Consider the following 16,546-nt stretch of genomic DNA (forward strand, 5'->3'; position numbering starts at 1 on the left):
AACAACGCCTAGAGAAGTTCTCCAGATCTTTCTTGACATCCTACCATTGGATTTATCTGCACCCAAATTCCAACATTCGCTACCGCTAAAACTCCATCGCTATAAATGCATAAAAAAATAACAAGTGTGCAGAAAAGTATGAAACATTTAGTACCATATAGTCGTAAGGAATAACCGCCTAAGTCCCATGTAAGAGTATTAGAGTTAGGCTGTTATCCCTTGTTGCTACTTTATGATAGCGATGTCGACAATATCGGCAACGAAAGCTTAATATTCAGTGTACACCTCTTATGAGTCACGGGGCACAGGCACATCGAGGGAAACTGCATTGCAGACGAACTTGCTGGGCAGGGTACCACCAGTCAGATTCTTTATGACCAAGAACCCTTAGATATTCCCCTTACCACATGCAAGCTTATGATAAAATAGCACATCCACCGTCAAGCCAACGAAAGACGGCTACAAACCCCGATTATTTTCAATGATCTATTCATAGCTTTCTCTCAGTGCAAAACAAAAAATACCTACCCACTTAAGATGCATATGCTGATTGCAGACCATAAGCAAAACAGCAGTAAATACAAGGAAAGACCGATAAGCTCACGTTCACGCTCAGCGATTCAGTTTAGGTTCGGCTCTTTCTTGAACTTAAGTTGGCCAACTTATCAACCGAGTTTTGTGAATATTTATTTGGAAATATGTTTCAGTTGATGGCGTTGAGTGCTTAATCATTTCAGCTGTTTGATTTATAAACGCCACAAAAGCATACGAATGCAACGGTGAATTGTAGTCCACACATGAATGATTTACAACCGCTGCGGTGGCTACTTCAAACAAATACTAAAAAAATACGGGTATGGGGTACTGAAACTTACGAGAGTCATTGGGGAGTATCTGTTTGCCCCCCCCCCCCCTTTACTCCTGAACTTGATTTGGCATAAAATGAATGCAATCTTATCTCAATAAAATATATTTCAGTTATTGACAAGATTCGCGTACTCATTGTAAAGTCTTAAGTTGTTTCCATGCTTTCCAATATAAAGATTGATTAAAACATAGCACCTACGACGAATAGTAGACCTTGTGAATTGCCTAATTATAAATGGGAAAATTGAGATCCTTGAATGTGGGGTTTTGTTCAGGGGTTTGTCTTTGTGTCTTAGTCATGCCAGAACAGCTGAACGGAATCTGATGAAAATTGGCTATCTGCTAGCCAGAGCCAGCTTAGAATGATATAAAGAGGCAGTCGGAGTCTAAAACATCTGGAAATATTAAGCTTTGCTACTGATATTAAGTATATGGGTCATTCAGAACGATGCCTAAGCAATCAACATTAGATCATTTGGGAACTATTTCGGCATCATTTACGAGGCCATTGCAACATTAGATATTATATAGATCACAACAGGACTTACTTCCTTTATTGGCGCTTAGCCGTTTAAACGGTCGTGGCCGTTCAAAAAGTTGCAGCGGCCGCTTCTTCGCTGTGCTAACTGGCCAATTGATAACATCTATTGGATTTGTTTTTAAATTGTTACAACTCAAAGTCCATTCGACCTCGAGGCACAATCAATGTTGGACAAGCGGGAAAATAAAAAACTATAAATATAATATCTATCCTATGCATTTTCAATTCAACAAACTTTATGTTTATTCAGCCGGGTCCGCTAGTAAATGCTGGTGATACAATAAGTAACTGGCTAAAGATGTGAACGACTTATTCCCAGCTTGTGACATATTTAGATTTATTGGAAATAGGTGAGATGATGTTAACGAAAGGTAGATATTCCAATTATGAAACACCATAAGGATAACCAAGTCTTTCTCCACCGGTTTTCCCAACTCTCCCTTTCCCCACTTCTAAAGATTGCAAAATAGAATAAGATCTTCTATAATACCGAGATCAGGAATACTGTGCTCGTAGAGTGAGCGATCAAGCTAGAACAAAAGTTAACATCTCGAAATTATTTCATTATAAAAAAAATCTTCAAATAATCCATCAGTTCTTTTCAAAAGTGCGGGGTGCAAAATATATTTTTTTAGTATTACCCTAACAATGGGGTCGCAAATTGGAAGTTAAGGGCTTTAGAACATTTATGTGAAAAGGCATACTTTTCGCGTCTTACGAGTAAAGTCGAAATACTCGAAGGTTCGAGAGGTCAGTCACGATGGCTCCAGAAACTGATGGTACAAGAGCGTACCGGCTTCATTCCCGCCAAACGGCTACCCATATCCGCAACACTTCCCTAAATCTTCGGGGGTGTTTTTCGCGCGTACAATAGCCACAATAATTGAGGTCACTCATTAAGGCGCAGCAAAGATGAAAACGTTCTTTCATTTGTAGCTTTCTTTCTTGGATGCTGTGGCTGCGCACAACCCAATGGAACCATAACCTGTTCTGCGTTTGCCAATTCGGTGGGGCAGTGTGGAAAGAAAGAATCCTCATCTATCCCACGCTTATGTAAATAATCCTTAAAACTGCCGTGCCCACTTATAATTATCTGTGTGAGGTGGTATTTTAGCTCGTCGTGATTTCGTTCTATTTCGAACTAACGTGAAGGATCAGCGATCCTTTCTCAATTTTTCCCACCTTTCTTGCCGCCACACTAATGTTCGTGATCCTGCGCTTTTATTGGCATCTTCAGATGGTCACCCGATTTCGGATCTACTGAAATTTTTCGAGTTAAGACAAGGATCGCGTCGTTGCATTCCGTCCGTATGGCACTAATTCGTTAAACTGGTAGTATATATTTGTTGATCATTCGTTGCTCGTGCGACACTGATGCTACGTATAATACCAACGAGCTGGCGAGTAGCTGCGCTTGGCCTGTCGATGTTGGGAACTATTCGCATTGTGGTTCCACTAACTTTAGAAACTTTCCCACCACGCAGAAGTGCTCTTTAAAAGTAAGTTTTGAGTCAATGTTTACTTCTAAATATTTCAATTAAGGCTAAGACTTTATTTGATAATCTACTATGGGTGTAACTAACTCATCCACAGCCCGCATTGAGCTCACGAAAACCACTTCTGTCTTATTGCGTCATATTTGCCAGTCATTTCTTTTTTACCTACAGCGTCATTACATGGCGTTTTGACCGAGAGTCCTTTTCTGAATCTCAATTCGAATGGAAATGCGATTTGAAAGCCTCAATTCACATACATTTTTTCAAATTCAAAAGAAATTTCGTTCGAAACGAGTTTCAGATTAAAAGAGCCCAGATCCAGTTTCTTGGCCACTTATACGACCTTATCGCTACTTTAAGGTCTATATTTGGCACTTCGTCTAAACCGGGAGACTTTTTATCGGCAAATCTTGTTACTCCATCTTGTGTCGGAAAAAGAGTTTCAATGAGTCTTCTCACTAGTATCGGACATGTAAGTTGCTCTAATTTCTGGCCTTTAATTTTAGCTATCACCGTTCTGTAAGCCAATCAAATAGTATCAAGATCGGCACTATCCATTACTTTCACTTTTGGGATCTGCAACAATCAGAGCACCCATGATTCCAAAGACTTGACATGTGCTGGGAATAGTAACATTATTACAAATACCAAAAGCTGATGCAGGATATTCACACCCGCGATGCACGACGCAAATAGTCCTGCAAAATAAATAAATAAATCCAAGGCACCATAACCTCCGAAAAGATTTTAAGACGAGCTTCTGTTCCAATTTGCGTTTAATGTTTCATACAAATTGGCGGGACGGACACGTTTTACGCCGACTCCGAACTGCATTTGCAAGGTAGTGTTTGCCAAATCACTGCCGAGGGGCGCCCCCACAGGATTTCGTTGTGGCAGGCGGAGCACGCTACCACTACACCACAAGACTGTTTATCAAAATGTGCTAACAATTGAGTTCTTCCACCCAAACCCAAATTAGTTGTCTCAATAGTTTTTAGCAGCCCATTTTCCTTTGCTGAATAGGGCCATAAGTGGTGATGAAGTCTCATAGTAGAACTTTAGAAAACCTTCAAAATCACTTCATGAATGATCTTCAAATTGTTGATAAAAACTATCGTATCTGAAGAGATATACAATCGTTTTAGCTCTTGTGTCCTATCCTGTATGTAGATATGTGCATATGCAAGTACAACAGAATGATATAAACATTGAATGGCATGCAATTACTTTCCATTTTATAGTTAGCAAATGGAGTGAAACTTAACAATGGCATGAGAGGAGGTGCATTGATTTGTGACCAAATGGTATGCCATTAAAAATACAAAGGCGCAAGCTGTGAGGAGATGATGCTGGCGCTACTTATGGTCCATCGTATTGCAAGTAATTAATCAAAGTAAGTAAGTCGAGCAGCTAAAGCGTGTGCGCTGAAAATAAATGCTGGTACTCGGTAAGTAGATGTGCAACAAGCCGAAAAAAATGAGTTTATCGCAACATCAGCGCAGCGCTTTATGCAGGCTAGAGGCGGTGTCCAAATATACTAACAAAATAGCCAGCAGCGGGTATTGACGGTATCAAACTCTTGTCAGAGTACTAATATAAATATGTAATTATGTTTGAATACATGTATGTATGTATATGCGGAGGTAGATGCATGAATTATGAAAGATATATTTATGAGCATTAGGGAGCATCTAATTGATTTTGTAACGAATTTTGGGAAATTCCGCTTATTCCAAACCTTCTGCTAACGTTCGAATTGCTAAACTGTTGAATAAATAACTCCAATATTCAATAATGCAAAATGGTCTTTATTAGTCTAATTTGAGAGTACTTCACAATAACTCTGACTTCACAACAAATTGCGTGTTTAAATCAAACTGCTTAGTCATGCCTCAGCTTTTATACTCTCGGTTTCCTCGTTCACCCATTTCTGTGCTTGGCTGCTTAGTATCGGCTTAGTGATGCTAGTATCGCTTAGCAATGCTAATATTCGTCACAATATCAACACATATTTTAAGGTAAAGTAAAACCCACGCCACTATAGAGCGTAAGGGGTACTTGGGAAATAGAACGTTTACTTATAAACAAAACTAATCTATCTTACGGTGCCATGCGATAATCCTAAGTGCCATAACTCCAAGTTTTCTTCTTGAGAATATGTCCCACCCAATGCACTGACATTTTCCCAAGTTTTTTACTTGCGATTATGTCACTTGCCATGGCATGTCACCGATAGTAAAAAGTTGTAAACATTTTATGAACTCAACCCCTCATGAGAAGGTACTCGCCGTTCTGCAGGTGGGCTTAAGCAGGTTTTAGCAAAAGTTGAAATTTGTAGTTTGAGCCAAGGTAAACGGTTATGTCTAATAACTTAACCCCGTGGTACCACCCCGCCGAATTGAAGGATGGGTAAGAGTTAGTTGGCTTGTCTTTCAGCGTCTTGATGGTGAAGTTAAGAAGCTTCCTTTCTACTGGCTACGATCAATTAGAACCACAGTCAGCCGCCACAGACGAGACTCCGCTAGTAATTGCAAGAATGTATTTAATTCACATATTAGCAAATAAAGTAGCGACTGGCTGACACGTATGCAAGGAGAAGATGTATTCTACCTGAGTGCCTAACCGGTTCAAACATGAAGAACTAACATATGCGACCACTTTTAACGCGAAGCAAAAGAGGATGTGTATCGAGTGTTGAGCGACTTTAAAAGAATCGCAACGTGACCCTAACTTAGAACTTAACCCACTTTCCGACGTGATACTTGATGGTTAACCGGGGAAATGGTCCTTAGACGGGTAAAGGTTCAGTGTACGTGCAGCTTAAAGTTCAACACTGATTTTGTGCCTTCAGATGCTTCATCCTCTCAAAAGGACATCGGAAACATTCTGAATCACAAAGTTACCTCCCTTTGGCCTCTCCTAGAAAGACGCGGTCTTGATATTACACTTACAAATCAGTGACCTTTCTTCCAACTCTTTCGAAATTGCAGCATTCGATATTGTTGCTCTATGGCTGCGGGAGTCCCTATGTCCTTTAGCTTTACACCTACATATTGTTTTGATGCCGATGGCCATCCGAATGGACCTGTGACGGAGCCTTTCCACCTCTAAGAAGTGGGCGTATCGCCTTCAGCAAATCTCTGAAACTCCATTTTGTCTGAATCCTCTTCCTTCTCATTTCAGTTGCAGTAACGAGTGCTCTTCTCGACAAAGCTCTTATCAGCGAACTGTCTTCGGCCTACTTTTTCATGCCGAGCGGTTGTGTGAGAGGGCTCTCTCTGAGTTTTAGTACCTTTCTCCACTCATATTCTCTGTTCGGACTCTTTTACATAGCTCTTGAACTTTTTGCGACCTTCGCTCTCGAAGCCTCATCCTTTCTTTTAGCGCTTACATCTTCCCTGGCTTCTCAATTTAGTATCCTTTTCTTCTCCTCTGTATCTTCATAATAAGATTCTGAGGGATTCATTTTGGCCTTGCGACCACCTATACTAAAAGGTTTATTTTGGAAAGATTTTCCGTCATCCCTTGTCAAATTTGGTTTCGAGACAAACCGGAGATACAAGCTCCTTAACCGTTCAGCCGCGTAGTCGGGCGCTATGGATTTCGATGAGGGGGCTACCTATTAGCTAGCTAGCTTTAATGCTTCCTGTACCAAATATTGTATCCAACCATTTTATGACAAGTTTCGGGTGCTTTTGTAGACCGTCCGTTTGAAAAATGTTATAGGACAACGATGAAACGAAAATTTCTAGGAGAGGTCCTTTTTTGTATACCATGTGGAAATAAGGCTAGCCCTAATAAGTATACTTGCAATAAAGAAAAAAAGTGTCGACATTAAACACCAAAAAAAACGAGGAGTAGCGAAACAAGCATTCCGTTCCATTGCGTTGATCTGCATTGCATGGCTACTGTTTTATTGCGTGCCCCATTATCTTACGAAGCGTATCAAAAAAATCATAATTAAATGGGAATGCGTACAAGCTTATATTATTTTTGGCTCACCTCAGTCTGCCGCAGCTGCAACTCAATGGTAATGGCATGCATGCGCCTATTAAGCGCTTAAAATGCTCCCACAATTGTTATTATCGTTCGCCTCAGTGGACACTGCTTGTTTTTTTTTTTTATGGCATTTCAAAATACTCTGGTCACTCTCTATTCATTTTGCAGGCGCTAATCAGTTGTACTTTGCAGTTGATCGCACGCTTTGGAAATGTTTGCATTCCTTGCACCTCAAAATGAAAGCATTTAGGCATTGGATTAAATGATAAAATAATAATTTTCGCTTGCAGCGACAATTCGTGCAATAAACTCTAGCAGACTTGTCAGCTCAAAGATACCTTAGCAACTGTTACCGTGACCATCATCGGTGATCTTACTGGAGAGTGGCCCTAATTAAACTTCACCTGATGAAGATTTTCGATACGGTCATTGGCGGGGAGCGCTGCTGTGGCGAACGCATATCTTTTGCAAAGCGCCCAGTCGGGCAGGTGGTCGTACCACCACTCAGACTCTCATAGAGGTAAAGAAAAGGAGATAGGGAGAATAGAGTCACACCACAGGAAGGTAAAAGCGCCATAAATAATGCGCCGGACTTGGAGAGCGAAAGTAGTGGAAAGTCAACGAGCTCCATGATTTAACGGCAGGAGAGAACGAACGTAGAACTAGAGTGCGGAAGGGTATGAAGTTTCGTGCAGGAGGAACAACTGTCCAGCACAGGCTGCGGACAAATATCAACTAAAAGGTGAAGATCTGAAGAAGTTGAGAGAAGATGATACGTAGCGATCCTATAAATAACCTTTCAAAGCTTGATACGGCAGAGTTTTACAATGGTGTTAAGTGACGTGCAACAACACCGCATGCTTAATGTGGGTGGGTGATCTTGTTCCACACTTCAAAAGGGAAGGCACGAGCACACAATATAGCGGCACACGGTTTCGGACGTACTTCACGTATCTTAGTCTACCGAGCACGTACAGGACTGCATACTCCAAATTAACAATAAGACGAAGAATATGTTCTACATTAAGCTTGGGAAAGTGTCCTCTGGCAGAATTAAATTGTGCCTCAGAAAGAGAAGTTACAAGAACTGCAATTAGTACACGCAGGCAGGTGAGGTTGATTACGCTTCAGCATCCCTCTAAAGAGGACAGAGAAGGGTGGAAGCTTTAGACACCATAGGACAACGGACCATACCAAATTCCAGAAAAATATAGACCTGAAATTAGGACAACGCAAGAAGTTGCCACTGTAGAGGATCTGGAGGAAACGACAACATCTTATCAAAGACGCTAATGTCTGCGAGGTCCAGATATCGCCTTCTTAAAAGATTCAGGGGAAACGCAAAGACGTCAAGGTGGGGTAAGGAGATATGGCTTCTTTAAAGGCTGATACAGGAGGTTTTTTTAGGTGGACGAAGTTGCGGAAAGCGAGATGTTTGCGAACAGGTTACAATACCAACAATTAAATTGAGCGAGAGTAATGACCAACTCCCAGGAAGAATTTAGACTTTCTTAATGAGGCGGCTGCCATGGTGTGGTTCCAGCGTACCCTGCCTACCACACCGAAGATCTTGGGTTCGACTCCCGGTCAAAAAACATCGAAAATTTAGAAATAAGTTTTTTTGCAATTTTTCAAAAAAAAATTTCTAAGCGAGGTCGGTAGTGATTTGGCACTCCGAGTGTATTGCTGCATTGAAAAGCTTCTGAGTGAAAATTCATCTGCCTTGCAGATGCCGTTCGGAGTCGGCATAAAACATGAAGGTTCTTTCCCGCCAATTCGTAGGGCAAATTAAAAGGAGAACGACGCAAATTGGCCTAAAATCCCTACGGAGGTTATCGCGCCTGTATTTACTTACTTAATTTTAAAGAGGCTCAGAGGGCATGGCTCGCCAAGGGGATTTACCGACCTTGTATTGCTCCTCATGCTTTAACAGGTCAATCAAGTGTTTTCTGAGACGCAAAATCTTTTCGCAGTCCTTACGTGATTTGCCTGGGAGGCTGCATCAAGCAGTTAACTATTTTTATATTTCCAGGTTTGTGGCAATTTAGCAGAAACCCCGTTGTCATATTACACATATGTACCAATAATTTATAAGCATCTTTTCCTTATCTTTTCGAAAAATGCTCGGTACTTTAGAGACAGTTGTGGTTGCATGTGTCTGGAAATTGAGACGTCGAGTACGTCATTAGCTCCTTCCACGATGTGAAAATTGTAGTCGTACAGTTAGGTGACAATTCCAAATTACGCAAGGCGAAAAAGCTGGAACGACTATAGAGATGACCGTTTGCTGTGCAGTCATCTGCATATGGAGCAATAATGGTGCCTTTTGTGAAAGGGTGCTCTGATATGTAGATATTAAATGAAAGAAGAGATAGAAATGTGGCTCACTACTAAATTTGGCGAAAGCTTGCGAACGACTTGAGGAGGATTTCGCGGCGCTGTTTCGCCTTGACACTTCCATAAAACATCGTCGCTTTTTTCACTTTGAGGCGTAGAGCGCGTTTATGTTAATCTGTCTTAACAGTGTATGTAGTTCTTATTTTAAAACTGGACGAAAGAGGGTATCCTACTATCCCTTGAAGTGGTGCAGAACGTGTACTGTCCTGTGTTGGTACAATAAGTTAGAATACAGATCTCCAGTGTCTTCACTTTTGACGAAAGGAGAGGTACGGGCGATGGAATTCTCCTTGGTTAGCTGGTTTCCAAAGCTATATTAGTCGGAAAACTTTTGCCAAGTTCCATCTTTAAGTAATGAAGAAAGATAATAGTACTTATAGCAATTTCCACTACTGTGAAGCCTTTCCGATGGTTTCTTTAAAGTTTAGGGCTGCATTGGCAAAATTCGACAGAAATTTTGTCGTTGTTTTGTCGGATTTTACAGGAGCTTCACGGTTGACCACAACTAAGCAGCACCAACAAGCTCTGACCGTAGTATTACTTTTGGGAAGGGTGGGACTGAAAAAATCTTTTTTTTAACAGCCACTCTAATGTATTAATATAACAACATATGCTTTCTTTATTTTTCCCTCTCTTTCGCAAACTGCGATTATAGATAAGAAATATTTCAAAACATGATCCACGAACACGTCGCAGGGCAAAAACAAACTTTCATTCCTCATCATTCTATGCCATCAAATTAGCCCACTCTTACTTCTCTTAAGATGTCGATTTAAATAAAAGCATCTGTACGTGTCAAATGTATATCGAAATTTAAGTTGTATTTAACTACTAAACGGAAAGCAATCACAAATTTTAATTGGCTTCCGTCTTTAAACATATATAGCCCTGCAAAGAACGCGATTAGCTCGATATGCTTCTAGGTGTAGTCCGGAAGGCATGCGACTAGGATTGCGTCATTTCAATGGGACCAACATTCTGCCTGCTTGACTTAAGCGATCCATATCATTACCGTACATAACAACATTTTGGGCTGCCTTTGGACGCGTTTCAAAAACTTTACTCTGGGGCACTTCAACATCGACGATCTATAGTATTCCGGCGCAGAACAACCTGGGGTCAATCTTTAGGCACGCTTTAGAAATAGCCTTGATGCGTTCCAGCAAAGACTACCTTATCTATATCTCCGCACAGAGTAGGTATGAATTCTCTGGCCGCGCTTCAAAGAATGACTGTGGGCAGATCTAGCACCTTCCGAGCTACAGATTTCCGTCATGGGGTTTAGGCAAAACACTTTTGTAAGTAAGTAGCTTCCATCGCCGTTTCCGACAAATAACGCTAGGCCGATCCGATCGCTTCCCAGGGCAGCCGGTTCTATCGCTTCCAAAGGCAGGCGATTCTATGTACCGGTGCGACTCGGGATTTTTCCCGACCAAGGGCTGTTATTTCAGTGTAACCCCATTTAATTTATTGCGTCCGTCCCAAGCCGATCTAATACGGGTAACGCGATCTTTGCTTATTTCCGTGGGAAATTCATGCTTCAAAACATAACAATATTTACGTGAGCGACAGTCGGCTGGTTTTCAAAACAATTCTCATCCTATCCAATGACGCCTATAGTATTTCCAACATAAAAAATATCATTTTGCTTGTCTTGCCTTCGGCCGCGTTTGCAAACAATAAGTCTGAACCGATTCCACTACACGTACTATTTCGGCCTGCCGACTTTTGGATGTGATACACAGAACTTTCGGACAAAACATTTTTCTTCGCGAGCTGCCTTCGGCCGCGACTTAAGGAAATAATGCCAGGCCGATTCGAAGCACTCCTCTTTCCGTGAGGTCCATATACGGCCTTGTACGAAAGATAACGTAAAGTTTGCTCATACTTTTATTTCCCATATCCGGTTTTTTTTAATACCTTGCTAATTTTATGGCCTAAAAAGTAACAATACGTCACTGTATTCATCTAGTTTTAAGATCTGGCAATGCTCAAATAGTTACGTAACGTATTACGACCGGCACAAGAATACTAAATTGCTGAGTGTGTGATAACACTTGATAAAGTATAACACAACAAATAACTAATTGGATAAACAGTGTGATTAGTGGATTAAAAAGTCTAGACCACGCATGTCATTAGAAAAAAAATCTTATTAACAAGCTAAAGCTGCAAGTGCATTTAAATATGGACAAATACATGAAGGAAACATTTTAATTGCTTTTTTGTTACAGATATTGAAGATCAAATCGTAGGACACCCTCTCATCATCTGCTCAATTCCACCGCGAATCAAAACAAAAATGGCCAAATTAGATGAAAAAATTGGATTTATTGGCGGGGGTAACATGGCTTACTCAATAGGTTCTGGGCTTATATCTCGCGAATTTGTTAAAACGTCGCAGGTCATTGTATCAGGACCAAATATTGAAAACTTACAACGTTGGCGTGATATTGGCGTTGCAACAACAGATGATAATTGTGCAGTGCTAGATAAAGCGGATATTATATTTATATGCGTTAAACCCCATATTTTGACACCAATGGCAGCGCAATTGCGTAGCATACACACCCCCACATCAAAGGATAAAGACAAGCTTTTTGTGTCTGTGCTAGCTGGGATAAATATTAAGTCGTTGGAAGAAGTAGAAGCTGACAAATTTTGATATATATTTACTATAGCATACGCCCTTTATTACAGGAGTTTTCATTTGTCGAAGGCCTAAAAATGATAAGGACAATGCCCAATACACCGTTGCAAATTGGCGAAGGCATCACTGTGTACACACCAGGTTCCTATGTAAAACAGCAAGATTTAGAGAAATTGCATTTGATGTTGAGCTCGTTGGGCATAGCTCAACAAGTACCAGAGTCTATGATTAATGCTATTGGCGGTGTAGCGGGATGCGGACCGGCATTTGTGTATACCGTAATTGAAGCTTTGGCTGATGGCGCCGTTAAAGAAGGAGTACCTCGGAAAATGGCACAAACGTTCGCCGCGCAAATGTTACTTGGTGCAGCAAAAATGGTGCTTATAACTGGAAAACATCCGGCGGTTTTAAGGGATGAAGTGAGTGTTCATATAAAAATTATATATTTTCGGTTTATAGTTGTATGAACTAAAGATCTGTATTTTCGGTTTATACTTGTATGAACTAAAGATCTGTGGTCTTTATACTAGCTTATTGATCTCTCCGTGGAACGTAGGTATTATTAGTTTTTCGAATGGGTAATGTAAATGTATGTAGGCAAAGTAAACTCGCTATATCGATGGCACTAGATGAGAGGGATAAGTCTTCTTGGATAGCAAAACTTGGGTGTCGTGCCACTTTTCCCAAGGAAAAATGTGGTATAATACTTCAAAGTGAGACTGAAGATAACATCTAACTTCATGGGGCTACGAACGAATTTTGTTAAGCAAAGCCAGGGATATTGACAGGCTAAAAATGCATTAGACTGGAATTATTCTGTTAAAGTCTGCAAATAATGACCCTTGCATCAAAAGATGGGGTTTAAGTTTCGATATTGAAACACGGGAAGCAAGATGAACCCTAGTTGTTAGTGTTTTCACGATGTTATAAATACAAAGACTTAGGGAAAACGTGTATTTGGAAAGTTCTTTGCATATAAATCGACTTTCATACTAATCCGAGGGACCTAGAAAGTTCCACGTGATCATATGAAATCGGTGCAAATATATACGGAGTAGTTCCTTTATGGCAAAGGATCATCAACATCACTAACATTCACCGAAACATTTTGAAAGTGTCTTTGTCGCTACAAAAAGGAGTATCGAACTGCAAAAGTGTTATGGTGAGCAGTCTACGAGAGGTTGATAAGCGCAATACAAAGCTTCGTAGCAACACAGTTTCAGCAAAACAATTGTCATCCTTATCTACCGGAAAGAAATCCTGTAACAAATATGCGTGTCTCATGAACATATTTAGCAGGCGAGGCTCTGGCCACTTCAAGTTCCTCATGTACCTAGAAGATGTAACTGTAAGCTGGTGGAGCCCCCAGCGGGTTAGGGGGTTAGAATATACCCGCGGTAGGTATGCCTGCCGTAAGAGGCGACTAAAATACCAAATATATTCAAGGGGTTGTGTAGCGCAACCCTTTCAAGGGATTGTCAACGCACCTATCCGTGGCGAATCCTGTTTAATTAACAGCAGAGGCTCTGGCGACCCCGAACTCCTACCCCAGCGGGCTAGGGGGTCAGAATATACCCGCGGTAGGTATGCCTGTCGTAAGAGGGGACTAAAATACCAGATTCAAGGGGCTGTGTAGCGCAACCCTGCAGGTTGCCAGCGCAATATATAGCTTCTCCAAACCCAATTGTCAACCTCACCTATCCGCGGCGAATCCTGTTTCACTAACAGACGAGGCTCTGGCGACACTAAGCTCCTCATGGAACTTGGGGTTGAGGAGGGAGTGGATGGCCTGAAGGCTTAATGTGGCCACATAAATCGTTCCCGAGATGGTCTGGCCAGCACCTCAATGGTGCTGTGGTACCGGATCTGTATCCGGCAAAGGACCATCACATCGATAACACTCCCCCAAAGCCTTCGGGGAGCAACCTTATCGCTACAACAACAACAACCCCGAACTCGTAGATCTAGGGGGTGGGAGGGCATGGCCTAGAAGGTCGCATGTGGTCATACCAAATCGTTCCCGAAATGGTCGGGTTTGGTACTGGAAAACTGCTGCAACAATATAACACGAGAGTCTTCCGCTAGCACAGCAACAAGGTTTCTGGTATTGTTGGTCTTTCAGTTTTTCTATACATTTTAAATAGTCATTTATTTACGATCTTTTTCAGGTTTGTTCCGCTGGTGGTGCTACAATTGTTGGTGTTCATGAGTTGGAAAAGGGCAATCTGCGGTAAAAATTTTTGTTTAGCACATTATATGACAAATGTAATTTTTTTTAAATAAATCTTTGCAGTGCTACTATCATGAATGCTGTTGAAAAATCAAGTAAACGTGGTGCCGAGCTGGGCAAAAAGTAAATGAACAATAGCAAAACTCTATTCCGATGTATGCAAGCGATTCCAAAAAGTTATATGTCGTGAAAATGTAATCTGTGGCAAAAAGTAATAACAGCTAAAGTAGAGTTAGAACTAAAGTGAGTTATTGCCAATTTTGTATTCGAATCTCTGTACTAAAATCTAAAATCCCACAAATTGTAAGTACTTTTACTAAAAAAAAAATTTTAGATTTTTGTTGCAATTTTAGCTTTTAATAAATCTAAAAACTTTTTAGATGGTTGTTGTAGTTATTGAAACCACGTTTTTATTTTATAGTAAAACTTTAAATTATATTTTCTAAAAAAGCCTAAAAGTATGCGTCAAATTCTTTCTTTATTTTTTTACAACAATGAAAATTTTTGAAAATTGAAAATCAATATTGAAACTTAAAATATTGATAATACATTTAAAAATTAAAAAGGTTCAAAGTAACTAAAATACAAAGTTAAATAAAGATAATAAGAACCCTACATTACTCCCCCTTCAAGAAAATTTATCATTAAACAAATTGAATGTAACTCTCTTTTTATGTAAATTCTTGGTGTTGTTTGTTTCTGTTGTCTCAATTATTGCAGGTTTTAATCCATCAATAGGAATAGTTTTAATATTATTATCTATTTCAAGTTTAAAACATTTTTGGTCTTTTTCCACAATTTTGTAAGGTCCTTCATATGGTTGTTGTAATAAATTTTTATTAATGACTCGAACGAATGCAAATTTACAAGTTTGAAGATCTTTTGGAACATAAATTCCAGTATCAGCATCTTTATGATGACTTAAATTTGATCTAACATTTCGAAAATGTTGACGTAAATTACTTAAAACTTCAGTTGATGAGAAATTTTTAGCTGATGGCACAACAAGTTCCCCTGGCAAACGTAAATTCTGACCGAAAACCATTTCCGCTGGTGTAGCCGAAATATCTTCTTTGTAAATAGATCGCAAACCAGGTAATATGACAGGTAACTCGTCATACCAATTATTTGTGTCCTCTCTAGCTATTATAGTAGTCTTTAATTGTCTATGAAACCTTTCAACCATACCATTTCCTTGAGGGTGATATGCGGATGTTGTAATTTGGTGACTACCAAGTAATTTAGTTAACTCTGAAAACAATTTCGATGTAAATTGGCTACCTTGATCAGTTGTTATCTTTAACGGAACTCCAAGCCGAGAAATATATTCTCTAAAAAACTTATTTGCAATTGTAGTTGCTGAAATATCTTTTAATGCATATGCCTCAGGCCAACGGGTAAATCTTTCAATAATCGTTAAAATATAGCGATGTCCTTTTGAAATAGGTAATGGTCCAACTATATCTAAATGGATGTGTTCAAATCTATTCTTGGGAATTTGAATTTTGACAACAGGGGATTTTGTATGACGATAAACTTTAGACTTTTGACAATTTAGACACTCTTTTGACCAAATATTAATATCCTTATTCATATTAGGCCAATAATATTTTTTAACTATGAGCCGTCGTGTAGCTCTTGTACCCGGATGTGCTATTCCATGTAAAATATCAAATACTGTCTTTCGCAAATTACTCGGTACAAATGGCCTAGGAGTTTCTCCTGAAATTTCACACCAAATATTTAAATTTAAAATCGGAATATTAATTAGCTTTAAATTTAGATATTGAGAATCAGATACAAGTTATTTAAGTCATCATCTTTTTGTTGTTCAGTTTGTAAAATTTTAAAATTCATTTCTGTATTATATTGTCACGGATATTAGCATCCCTAAGCTATACCATCACTAAGGCGATGCTAAGCGATGTTCACGTCAATAATCAAATCATGTATACACATATATAAGGCAGCCGAGAGATGTCACACACAGATGCATTTACTTATACGCCTATGTGTGTGCGAGAGACTGTAAACTACAAACTCACATACATCTGAGAGACGCTGAAAAGTAGAAAATTGTAAACAAGTAGAAACTATATGAGAACTATAAACACTCGAAATAGTTGGTAAGTTCTGGAAATAGAAGGGCCTAGATGTATGCAGCGTAAACTATAAAAGCGGCACAAGCGAGTAAAATGGAATTCAGTTTGATTTGAGTTGTCAAGCAGTTTGATTAAGACGATATCTAGCGAGCAATAGCAGTGTTATTTTGAATAGTAGAGTTTCATTGAGCTATCAATCAGTGTGGTTATTAAGCAAGCTATTCGTTGCACAGTTTGTTATTGTGAAGTACTTTAATAAAGGCC

At 39.7% G+C, this 16,546-nt stretch overlaps 2 protein-coding genes across 3 annotated transcripts in view; one reads left to right on the forward strand and one right to left on the reverse strand.

Annotated features, from left to right (window-relative positions):
- Positions 1 to 16,546, reverse strand: part of LOC137238139 (chaoptin) — a 102,380-nt gene that overhangs the window by 78,929 nt on the left and 6,905 nt on the right. The window lies entirely within an intron of this gene.
- P5cr (Pyrroline 5-carboyxlate reductase) lies at positions 11,324 to 14,559 on the forward strand. Of its 2 annotated transcripts, none has more exons than XM_067774579.1 (5): positions 11,324 to 11,475; positions 11,535 to 11,944; positions 12,001 to 12,369; positions 14,119 to 14,180; positions 14,244 to 14,559. In XM_067774579.1, the coding sequence occupies exons 2-5, from the start codon at positions 11,603 to 11,605 to the stop codon at positions 14,305 to 14,307; spliced, it is 837 nt and encodes a 278-aa protein (XP_067630680.1). In that variant the 5' UTR covers positions 11,324 to 11,475; positions 11,535 to 11,602; the 3' UTR covers positions 14,308 to 14,559. The 2 variants fall into 2 exon arrangements, with proteins under 2 accessions (XP_067630680.1, XP_067630671.1); XM_067774570.1 differs by having other exon boundaries at positions 11,324 to 11,471.

The sequence above is a fragment of the Eurosta solidaginis genome, chromosome 1, assembly GCF_040869045.1.
Source record: "Eurosta solidaginis isolate ZX-2024a chromosome 1, ASM4086904v1, whole genome shotgun sequence".
Lineage (NCBI taxonomy): Eukaryota > Metazoa > Arthropoda > Insecta > Diptera > Tephritidae > Eurosta > Eurosta solidaginis.